The 12,423-nt window shown below is 40.5% G+C and overlaps 2 protein-coding genes across 4 annotated transcripts in view; both read left to right on the top strand.

Moving 5' to 3' along the window:
- The first annotated feature begins 148 nt into the window (after positions 1-148).
- LOC147581890 (uncharacterized) lies at positions 149-12,105 on the top strand. The gene is made up of 3 exons (XM_086704607.1): positions 149-619; positions 3,211-3,298; positions 11,738-12,105. Exons 1-3 carry the CDS (start codon positions 486-488, stop codon positions 11,825-11,827), a joined length of 312 nt encoding a protein of 103 aa, XP_086560733.1. The 5' UTR covers positions 149-485; the 3' UTR covers positions 11,828-12,105.
- LOC112858060 (putative E3 ubiquitin-protein ligase HERC6) overlaps positions 11,742-12,423 on the top strand; it is a 114,093-nt gene continuing 113,411 nt past the window's right edge. For all 3 annotated transcript variants that reach the window (XM_086704604.1, XM_025921394.2, XM_086704605.1), the window contains exon 1: positions 11,742-11,823. The gene's annotated coding sequence lies outside the window, so the exon portion shown is untranslated. The remainder of the gene's footprint in view (positions 11,824-12,423) is intronic.

Genomic DNA, 12,423 nt, shown 5'->3' with positions numbered 1-12,423 from the left:
AAGCTCTGGCCAATCCGCGTTCGGAGAGGCGGTTCGCCGGCCACAGCCCTTGATCTCAACCAATCATAGATTCCAACGGGAACGAGCCTCTCCGCAACTACAATTTGGTTTGGCTGACTTTTAGCAGCGCTCGGTTGAGCGACGTCGACTTGGGCCAGTAGGGCTCGCAATGACATCCCGCCCTCTCGAAGGCCTTGACACTCGGGCCAATGAGGGGGCGCCTGGGCCTTGGGTGGGATCCGGAGATGGGGTAAGTCAGTCAGCTGGTCGAGGAGGGGTGCGTGTCTCTTGTGGCAAGGCAGCGGTAGTTGTGACAACTGGAAACCGAGAACGAATGCCAACAGTTTGTCTGGGCAAGGAGGCTTGAAAGGCATCTGGTTATACTGCTATTCTTTGGAAAACTCACAGAGCAATGTTCTTCATGACTGAACAGGCGTCTTGTGATCCCTTGGGAATGTCGATTCATTCATTTGACAAGTATTTCCATGTTTATGGAGGACCTTTTGTTTGCCAAGCACTGTGCTAGGCATTGGCGCTACAATCCTGACACAAATAGACATGATTTCTGCCTTCACAGAATTTACAGTCTAATGAGGAAAAGGAAAAACAGCAACAACAGGTAAACAAGCAAATAAAACAATAATCACGTCAAGGACGGAAATAGACAAAGTGTGGATATAGAGAATAAATACGAGGTTGATATTAGATAGGGTTGTTATAGGAGAACTTTATAAGAAGCCATCTAAACAGAGACTTGAAGGGTGAGAAGGAAATCAATCAACCAAGGAATCTGAAAAGTGATGATTGTTCTGGGCAGAGAAGAGAGCAGCACAAAGATGTGAGGTCCTACATTTTGACGTTTTGGAAGAACAGAAAGAAGGCCAGTGTGGCTCTAGGAAGAGGGAGGGGGAGAGCAGCATGACATGAGTTGGGTGATATAGCCACAGGCCAGACCATGCACCTTAGAGTTGTCATTACATTTTCAATTTACTGGGATTCTATTGAGGCCTTTTAAGCAGAAGTAAAAGGATCTAGTTTAGACTTTACATCACTTTCCTTAATGTGTAGAGAACAAGCAGAATAGGCTATTGGGGAAACTGTTTAGGAGACCGTCTCAGATGAGATTCATCTGGCTTACACTATGGTGATATCACTGAAGGTAGAGAAAAGCAGAGAGATCGGAGATTTCAAAGGTAAACTATTAGCTTGTTTTGACATATCAGGTATCCTGCTCCTGGGCAATTGTTCTGAATCCAGTTCATTGAATACTCTGTTTACAGAGTGATTCATTGGTGGCCCACAAATTCTAGTAATGACATTGAGGATTATTATGTTGGGCCGAAATTCAGTTTTCATGGGCTTCCTGGAATTTTCTTTCTTTTGTTAACTTTTTAACAGAAAGTACACACACTCCAAGCTGTGTATACAATTCTATGAATTTTCACAATCTGAACACAACTTGGTATGCTATCCAACAAAGATAAAAGAAGAGAACATTATTAACATGCAGGGACCCTATCATACTGCCTTCTAGTCATTGTCTATCCTGCCAACAACATAGACTTAGTTTTGCCTGTCTTTGTACTTGACATATAAAATCATAAAGTTTGCATTCTCTTGTGTTTGGCTTCTTTATTAAACTTTATATTTATGAGATTCTTCCATATTATTGCATGTAGTTGTAGATTATTCATTTTATGCCATTCTGTGAATATACCACAATTGATGAATTCATTCTTTTGACAGATGTTAGGGTAGTTTCCAGTTTGGAGCTATTACATATAGCACTACTATGTACATTCTAGTGCATGTCTTTTGATGATGGCCTTTTATGGGGATGGAGCATTTTGGTGGCTGAGGTTTAATTTTTTTTATGTTTATTTTTGAGAGAGAGAGAGAGAGAGAGTGCGCGTGGATGCGCAAGAGGCAGGAAGGGGAGGGGCAGAGAGAGGGGGACAGAGGATCCAAAGCGGGCTCTGCGCTGAAAACAGTGAGCCAATGCAAGGCTCAAACTCAAGAACGGTGAGATCATGACCTGAGCCGAAGTCCACCGCTAAACTGACTGAGCCACCCAGGTGCCCCAGGGGTGGCCGAGGTTTAAATACAATGAAGTTACTTTGACTGTTCAGCAATAAATGTAGTATCATGTATTGCAATATCTCAAACATTTGGACCAGATAATGAAAGACTTCACACTCACAAATGTGAACATTTTGGGCAACAACAAGAACTGTCGACTTGGGAAATTTTAAGTTTGGAAGTCTAACACGTTTTGAATTTGCTTGGCTTTTTGACCTTCTTTTTAAGCTCTTGCAGACTGCATGCCCAGCATTTGAGAACATCATGACTTTGCTATATCCTTTTTACTGTAATACTCTATAATCCACAGTCATGTGATAAACAAGATCAGTTAGGCTGCCCTGAAGAATATGCATATGTTTGATGTTATTGCAGTCCTTGGAATTACATTTGAAAACCATACCATTCCATATCTTACCACAATTGATAACAAATAAAGCCAGTAGTTCCTTTGAATTATAAACTTCTGCTGTTTGAATCTCCGAAGCATAGCTAAATGTAGTACAAATGTACATGTACTCGGCATGAGGGATCATTTCATAATGTCCAAAAGAATCAAGTTGAGTTCCTTTGTATTTCACTTTATATTTTAAGGAAGTGAACTGGTTGATAGTAGCAACTATCAGGAAATTAGACCCAAGATGGGTCATGAGGCTTTGGGTAAGTGGGTGGCAAGGGGGCTTATAAAATATCAAGTGAGGACGGATGAGTCTTGAGTAAGCCTTTTGAGATTTGGGCTAATGAACCACCAACGTGGAACTGTTAAAAGGTAAACTGATACATATTAAGCATTTTAAGAGTTTATTCGAGCAAAAATCAATTGGAATTCTGGAGCTCCGGACAAGAAGTGGTTAGGAGTGCTCCAACAATAGGAGCTAGAGACAAGATTTCATAGATAAGAGAGGAAAGCAAAGCAAGAAAATTATCTGGCTCTAGCTTAAGCAACTACTTTACTTGGGGGAGTTTAATTTGCTGTTTGTGATTGGTTGTCCTTAGGTTTTTATTTCTTAACCTTCAGGCAGTACAGACTTAAGTTTTGATTTGCTAGAGTTGCTAAGGAATTAAAACCACCTCAATCAGAAAAACAAAACAAAACAACTTTTTTTTTCCTTGTAATTTATCTTTTGCCAGTTTAATTTTTAGGTCCCCAGCCAGAGAACCTAGGACAGTAAAGGGAAAACACTATTCTTCTCCTACTTCAGAATCAGCAATTTTTCAGGTAAGTATCTGTATGCTACTTTTGGCCTCATGCCTAAAAGGGGCCAGGAGTACTGGGATGTATTTTTCCACAGTGCAGCCTGTTCAATCCAGAATTGCTAGCCCAGATGTCCCTTCTCTGTATCACCAGAATGATATCCAAAACACTGACATAAAGAATTTTTAAGTTTTGTCTTTGGACCCAATTAAAACTTGCAGCAATGATTTTATTTTGGAATAAAATATAACTGTTGCTTTTTTTTCCCCATGTGTAATTTATCTCCACAGATATGGAATAAGTAAGCTTCATCTGGTACCAGTTGTATCGAGGGGTGCCTGGGTGGCTCAGTCAGTTAAGCGTCCAACTTTGGCTCAGGTCATGATCTTGTGTTTCATGACTGATCTTGTGTTTCATGAGTTTGAGCCCCACATCCGGCTCTGTGCTAACAGCTCAGAGCCTGGAGCCTGCTTTGGATTCTGGGTCTCCCTCCCTCTCTGCCCCTTCCCTGCTCACACTCTTTCTCTCTCTCTCAAAAATAAATAAACATTTAAAAATTTTAAATTAAAATTAAAATTAAAAATAGTACCAGTGGTATAGAGATTTGAATTATCTTTCTATTTCCACCTCTGACTTTTCTATTGACCTTATTTAAGTATTTAATTTCACTATGCATCTTTCTTATAAAGGGCTGTTATGAGGAAAAGTATATTTTATAAATGTAGGAAAGCTCATAAACAAAATTGTACTTTATTATTTCAATCACAAAAGCTCAGAATCAAGGAAATGAAATCTGGTAGTTGTTAGCACCATTTGCCAAGTATTTCCTGCTCTCCACCACCTAGGCAGCTTCTGGCCCCTAAGTAGGTGATGCTATGGGAAGCTGGGGTACCTGTGACTAGTCCAGGTCAATGAATATTTAAGTGGAGGTGATGGTGTTTCTTAGTTGGAACATTTGATATTCTTCTGCAAGACCCTCCAGGGCCACTTCTGTCTGTCTTTGCCACCAACACTGTTCTAGATCATGTCTGCTCCTTCAAGCTGGATCCCTGAGTGACTATGAAGAGCATAATTCTGCTCCATGATGGCCAAAGAGCATGAGCGTGAAACAAACCTTCATCATTTTAAGCCACTGATATTATTGTTACTGCATCTGGAGCTAATTGAACGTATCAGCCTATCCCAACTGATACAGATAGCAGCTCTGATTTAAAATCATTTGGTTCTAGGGGCGCCTGGGTGGCGCAGTCGGTTAAGCGTCTGACTTCAGCCAGGTCACGATCTCACGGTTTGTGAGTTCGAGCCCCGCGTCGGGCTCTGGGCTAATGGCTCAGAGCCTGGAGCCTGTTTCCGATTCTGTGTCTCCCTCTCTCTCTGCACCTCCCCCGTTCATGCTCTGTCTCTCTCTGTCCCAAAAATAAATAAACGTTGAAAAAAAAAAAATTAAAATCATTTGGTTCTGTTTTTCTTGGGCAATTTTTAGTGTTAAGCTTTTCAATAACTGTTTGTGAAATTCCTTCTGTACATCAAGTACTATGTATGTTAGGTTTATACCAAGGACTGAACAATGTGAACATGATCTCTCCTCTTATGAAAATTGGGAGGAAGGAGAGTAGACAGTACACATGCACCTAAGTATAATGAATGCTACAATTAGAAAGTATGTCGTTTTCTAAATATTATCCTAGGACTCTTGTGGCTCACATTCTCCTTTCTGTCTCTGTCTCTCTTTTAAGTCAGGAATTATTCAGTTGCTGAATGTTATACAAGTCTACCTAGAAATAATAAGAAAGAAAAAACAAATTTCTGACTCCTGAGAGGTGTTTTGGAATCAAAGAAAATGTACCTTGCTTAGGTCTGGAGCCTGGACTCCAACATTGCTTTTGACTAGTGTGTGGCCTCAGATAAGTAGCTAACTTCACTGTGCCTCTGTTTAATCAGATATAAAATAGCACTAAATATAACCTCTCCTGGCCAACTTACATAATTGCTGCAAGAATTAAATTAGGTAGAGAATGTAAGTGTCCCATAAAAATAAACACTGTTCTTACTCTGAAGATTTTACAGTGCATTGGAGGAGTCTATAAACAGCTAGGCTAAATATTAATAATAATAATAATAATAATAACAATGAAAACACTTGGTCCACCTATTAAGCAACATATAAACAAAGTAATATGACACCCTTCTAGCTGTGGGAAATGGTACAGAATAACACAGTGAAAATTATAACTTCAAGAATCTAAAACTCAGTGTTTACTGGTAAGTAACATCTGCTAATGTACTGTCATTCAGATATGTCTAAAACAGGCCAAAAATCCCCTTGTAATCCTCATAAAGAATATTCAATACATTTCTTGTCAGTGGCATGGACTGAATGTGCAAATAACCAGCTTTATACAAGTGGATAAACAGAAAAATGCACGCAGTATTAAGAAAAACTGCCATTGTCTTCAAAATCTGTAATCAGAAGTGTGTATGCCTATAACCTATAGAAATGGTATCTAATTTTCTAAGCTCATTCCTCTTTTCTGAGTCTCATTTAGATTAAAGTTCAGAATCTCAAGGTAACATTGTAAGAGATGATGAAAGGCACACTTGTCACTGGTTGTCAGGCAACCAAAAGCATGAGTTATTGGCATGAACAAACACACCTCCTTACTTGCTACAGAGTGGGTGTAGGTGCTGAACTGCTCTTCTATTGGTCAGTTTCTCTACCAATAGCAGAAAGGAAAGTATTCTTTTTTCAGCTCATTAGCATACCCTGGGAAAGTACCCAACTGTGTTTCTTTCTCTGGCAGTGTTAAATATAGACTTTAAAACCAGGGTTAGCATTTACGACTTAAAAAGTTACTTTGGCTTTGGGTGATCTAGATTTTATATACAAAGACCCTCCAGAAGAAGTTTTTAAAACTCAAATAAACTAAGAGCATATAATGGTTATGCTATAGAAAGAAAGCAAAAGACATTGGTTTTCTTGAAGATGCTTTAATATAAAGAAAATAGGAATTGACACTCCAGCTCCTAGGTTGAAACCAGGAAAGCTCTCCCCAGGTCACAAAGAAAAACAAAAATGGGGTTCCCTATCCCTACTTTTGCATAGACTAGGGAACAGTCAGGAAGATGGGACCTGGGAAGAGAGCAGAGTTACAGCACAGGAATAAAAGGAAGGGGATCAAGAGAGGGACATCAGCCTGCTCACATGAGGGACTACCATATGACTGAAAATGTGACTCAATGAAAACAGTAAGGAAACAGATGCTTAATGCTCTTTGGTGATAAACTGTAGATAACTGCATAATGCAAGGTTACATAATATTTTCTACCTGTTCTCTCTTTCCCTGATTGCTCCCTCCTCCTAAATAATCCTACACCATTGATATGTATTTTTATCTAATTGCCATTTTCACAAAGCTTCAGTAGCTCCTCATTGCCAGTAGGGGGAAAAATCCTGAGCTTCTAAGGCTGGTATTCAGGCTTTCCTTCCTCAAACTTATGACCCACTAATTCCTTAAGTGGACCCTTAGTCCACCCAAACACATCATTTTCTAAACCTGCCATGAACAATCTTGCCTCCTTGCTTCCTTGCCTTTTATATTTAAAGGGCAAACCTTTTCTCCTCCTACTTTTCTTAAATCTTCAGAACTGGGAGGATTAAAGTGAAGATTTGCCATTTGATTATTGATTGCTGTGCTCTTATTGAAGGACCAGTATAGAGTATCACTTCCTGCTGCAAACAAAAATAATAATTGCTAACTGTATTAGGGCTCTCCAAAGAAACAGAACCAATAAGGTGCATGTGTGTGCTATGTATGTGTGTGTATGTGGTGTGTGTGGGGAGGGAGCAAGCGAGAGCGAGAGCGAGAGAGAGAGAGAGAGAGAGATTGAGATTTAAGAAACTGGCTCACCATATGAGGGCTGGCAAGTCCAAATCTGAAGGGAGGGAGCAGACCATGGATATATTTGAAGGAAAAGTATTCAAGGCAGAAGAAAAGGCAAGTACAGAGGTCCTGCAGCAGAGTGCAGAGACCCAGGGAAGAAATAATCTTGTAGCACAAGTCCCAGGGCAGTCTGGAGGCAGAATTCCTGCTTCCTTAGGTGATGTCAGTCTTTTTTTCTTAAGACCTTTAACTGATTGGATGAGGCCCACCCACCTTATGGAGAAGAATCTGCTTTACTCAATCTACAAATTAAATGTTAATCCCATCTATAAGTACCTCCGCAGAGACATCTAGACAGATGTTTGGTCAAATATCTGGGTACCCTGGCCAAGTCACACTGACATAAAATTAACCATCACACTAATACGTATAAATGTTTATTCTGTCCAGGCACTGTTTTAAATACTTTACATGTATTAACTCTCTTAATCTTAACAACTCTATGAGGTAGGGTTACTATTATCATCCCCATTTTACAGATGAGGCACAGAGAGATTAAATAACTTGCCTGAGATCATATAGCTTATAAGTGACAGTGCTGGAACTTGAATCCTGACAACATAGTTCCAAAGGGTGTTCATTTTTTTTTTGTTTTTTTTTAATCTTTATTTATTTTTGAGAGAGAAAGAAACAGAGTACGAGCAGGGGAGGGACAGAAAGAGAGGGAGACACAGAATCCAAAGCAGGCTCCAGGCTCTGAGTGATCAGCATAGAGCCAGTGTGGGGCTCGAACCCACGAAATGTGAGTTCATGACCTGAACCAAAGTCAGACGCTTAACCCACTGAGCCACCCAGGCACCCGAACAGCTTGTTCTTAACTACTGTGGGATTTTCCTGTCAAGGAAAAGAAAGTGAAAGCTGAACTCATTGATGCCTTATCTGTTCTTCCCACTGTCCCCATAGACATCTTTGTTTCTCTACCATTAACATCTATCTGTTAGATGTCAACTTTTTCCAGGACACTTAGGTATGTCCACACAACAGCCCTTTGATGTAAGTAATATTGTCCCTACTTTACAGATAAGTAAAATTTGAGGCACTGAGAGGCAAGTGGCTTGCCCTAGGTCACACAATATCGAGTGGAATAGCTGGGATTTGAACCCTCGGTCTTCAAATCATATCACCTTCCCACACTGTCTGTTTATAGTTCATCGATATGTTAAATATGTTCCTAGTCATCTCTGTTTTGAAATCTTTAAATTGTTTTATCAAAAATTGGCTTTGCTGGGGCGCCTGGGTGGCGCAGTCGGTTAAGCGTCCGACTTCAGCCAGGTCACGATCTCGCGGTCTGTGAGTTCCAGCCCCGCGTCAGGCTCTGGGCTGATGGCTCAGAGCCTGGAGCCTGTTTCCGATGCTGTGTCTCCCTCTCTCTCTGCCCCTCCCCCGTTCATGCTCTGTTTCTCTCTGTCCCAAAAATAAATAAATAAAAGACGTTGAAAAAAAAAATTTTTTTTTAAATAAAAAAAAAAAAAAATGGCTTTGCAGATTACTCAACACAAATTAGTTTTCTGTTTTGACATGCTCCACAAGTGAAATACACTGTACCTATGAACATAAATTTGTGACTACTTCATGCACTAGGAAAGAACATAGATTACAGCTAAAGTAAATGGAAAGAAAAGGGAATAAAAGCATTTTCTGTTTCACCAGGTACAGATTATATAGTATCATCCACTGGGGGCCTTCTGTGTTTAGAGAAAGTACAAGGGGAGAACACATCACTTTGAGGGACCGAAGTGGGAGAAAATGAGCAGTTAAAGCAGAATATAAATTGAATCTGAGGGAGGAATTTACCTGACTAGCCAGCTGGCACGGGCTTTGACTGGGAAGGAAAACAGAAAACAGAAATCATCCATTTTGCAGTGTTGGCTTGCTTCCCTGGAATTAGGTAAATTTACTTTCCATCTGCTTTTAAGCAACTGATGTAGAAAGTTCTATTCCAAAAGGAGGTTGATTTCCTAACAGGGCCCATGAGAAGGCAGAGCAACCTGCAGGTTTACTGTAGATAAGGATCATCATAGAGTGGTGTTGCCAACCGAGGACCTTTCGCCTTTGTGTTTTTTTATTTGTTTGTTTGTTTTTTTAAAGTAGGCTTCCTTGGGAGCCTGGGTGGCTCAGTCGGTAAAGCAAGCATAAAGTGTCTGACTTTGGCTCAAGTCATGATCTCATGGTTTCTGAGTTCAAGCCCTGCATCTGGCTCTGTGCTGACAGCTTGGAGCCCGGAGCCTGCTTCAGATTTTGTGTCTCCCTCTCTCTTTTCCCCTCCCCCGCTCATGCTCTGTCTCTGTCTCTCTGTCTCTCTCTCTCTCTTACTCAAAAATAAATAAACATTAAACTTAAACATTAAAAAAACCTTATAAAGTAGGCTTCATGCCCAGCATGGAGCCCATCGTGGGGCTCAAGAGATCAAAACTTAGGGGCACCTGGGTGGCTCAGTTAGTTAAGCATCTGACTCTTGATTTCAGCTCAGGTCATGATCTTATGGTTCATGGGATCAAGCCCTATATGGGAGACGTGTCTCTCTGCCCCTCCCCTGCTTGTTTTCTCTCTTTGTCTCTCTTTCTCTCTCTCTCATCTCCAAATAAATAAATAAACTTAAAAGAGAGAGAGAGAGAGAGAGAGAGAGATCAAGACCTGAATGCTTAACCAACTGAGCCACCTCAGTTGGAGAGCTTTGGAGGGAAAAGGCCCAGAAATCTTTTTGCCTGACTGGAAGTCAATGTGATCAGGATTTTAGAGCTGAGAGGTATCATTGAATTTATTTCCTCCTCGTCCTCTCCCCCTCATTTTTCAGAGAATTAAATGCAAACTCTGAGAGGTGATAGGACTATTCTCAAACTCACAGAGCTACTATAACTACAGACTGGAAGTAATTATAGGCCAAATTTCCAGCATCCCTGTCAAGTACTAATTGAATCTCTTCATATCATATGCAATCACAACTCCTATGAACAGGCAACAAAGTCAGAGATTCTAGCAAGGACATGCCAATCGGCAGAAGAGTTTTGCAAAATTAGATGTATTTCTTCTGCAATACCTGTAGGAAAGACACCAAGACTATACGTAGGATTAACTCTGGGCAATTTTGTGAAGGAAGCGAAATGTAAATTCAGTGACCTCATACTTGCCTCTTCTGAGAGGCTGTGTAATATAGTGGCGGAGAGTAAGACTCTGGAGATACCCAGCCTGTTTGAATTCTGGTTCTACCATTTATGAACTGTGACTTTAGGCTAGTTTCTTAACCTTCCTATGCTTAGTTTCCTCATGTGTAAATGGAGATGGTAGTATTTCTCAAATCATTCTTTCTGGGGGAATTAAATAAACTAACATGTGCAAAGTCTCTAGAGTCATTCTTGACTTAAAAATTTTTTTTAATGCTTATTTATTTTCGAGTGAGAGAGAGAGAGCATGAGCAAGAGGGGCAGAGAGAGAGGGAGACAGAATCTGAACCAGGCTCCAGGCTCTGAGCTGTCAAAACAGAGCCTGACACGGGGCTCAAACTCATAAACCATAGATCATAACCTGAGCCAAATTTGGACGCTTAACCGACTGAGCCACCCAGGCATCCCCATTCTTGGCTTTAGATAACCTAGTAAATGTCAGGAATTTGTATTATTCCTGCCATTGCCTAAAACACCTTATCTTATTCTGGGCTTGCTTGTCTCTGGCATTGTCCCCTGCTCACAGAATGTCTCTGTTCTTCCTCCTCTTCTCCTTTAAAACTCTCTCTCCTCATTTGTTCAATAAGTGGCTGTTCACTCACTCAAATAATACTTATGTAGTACATCCCTCTACGTACCAGAAACTTCGGAGAGCTGAAGATACAGCAGTGAATGAAACAGACAAAATTTCTGTCCTCATGGAACATACACTCTAGAAAAAGGAACAGAAGATAAAAGTAATATATTCTTTGCTTTCTGTAACAATGAATGGTCTGTAGAAAAAATAATAATGAATAATGGGATAGAGCAGGGAAAATGTGCTATTTCAGGTGCGAAAGCCAGGGAAAACCCTCTTAGAGCCAGAAGTACTTGGGAGCAGAAACCACAATAGAAGGGAGGGAACAGACCCTGCATGTATTTGAAGAAAAAGTATTCCAGGTAGAGGAATGGACAAGAACAAAGACCTTGCAGCAGAGTGACAGGGAAGCCAACATGACAGGCGCATAGTTAATGAATGAAATTAAGCAGGAATGAGGCTGGAGAAAGGCTGGAATCTGTAAGGCATTATACACCAAGATAAGAAATTTGGATGTTATTCTCATAAATGAGAAGACCCAAGGAGAGAGAGCAGAGGAGTGTCAGGAATGTGTTTGTGATTGAAAGGGATACTCATGTTGCTGTGCAGAGAATAAACTGAAGGGGCATCAGGAGTAGCAACAAAGAAACTAGGTAGAAAATTCTTGAGGTGGAGCTGAAGAAGAATCAAGAGTTTCACCTTGGGGATGTTAAATTTCTGACACCCAGTAAGCATACAATGAAGATTTTGCTTAGGCACTTAAATGTATTACCTGTTGTTCTAGGGAGCTGTCGAGTTGAGAGACACAAATTTTGGAGTCATCGGTCTGTGCATGGAACTGAAAGCCGTCAGGATGAGATCACCTAAGGAGTAAGTAAAGATGGAGAAGAGAGGAGGCTGGAGGCCAAAGCATGCGATTTTGCAGAATGTAGAAGTTGGAAAAAGAAAGATGATTGAGCAAGGAGACTAAGAAGGAATAGCAATGAGAGGCACCTGGGTGGCTCAGTCAGTTAAGAGTTGGTCTCTTGATCTTTTCTGAGGTCATGATCTCACAGTTTGGGAGCCCAAGACCCACGTTGGGCTCTGCGCTGGCAGTACAGAGCCTGCTTGAGATTCTCTCTCTCTCTCTTTCTTTCTCTTTCTGCCCCTCTCCCACTTGCACATGTGTGCTCTCTCTCTCTCAAAAAATAAAATAAAATAAAATAATAAATAAACTTAAAAAAAATTTTTTTTAAAAAGGAGTAGCAATGAAGTCGGAGGGAAACCAATAGAAAGCAAGAGAAAGGCAATAAAGAAAATTTCAAGAAGGGAGGTGTAAGCAGCTCTTTCAAATGTAGTTAGTGATTAAATGAGATGAGGCCTTTGGTATGCAACAATAGATAAATAATAGATATGCCTAAGCCCAAAGTCAAGAGACATAAGTACACTCTGCATCACATAAGTATGTGCATGACTGTAGTGTATATTACC

This window comes from Puma concolor, chromosome B1 (assembly GCF_028749965.1).
Source record: "Puma concolor isolate L17-30 chromosome B1, mPumCon1.1.hap2, whole genome shotgun sequence".
NCBI lineage: Eukaryota > Metazoa > Chordata > Mammalia > Carnivora > Felidae > Puma > Puma concolor.
This window is presented reverse-complemented; position numbering and strand designations above follow the sequence as displayed.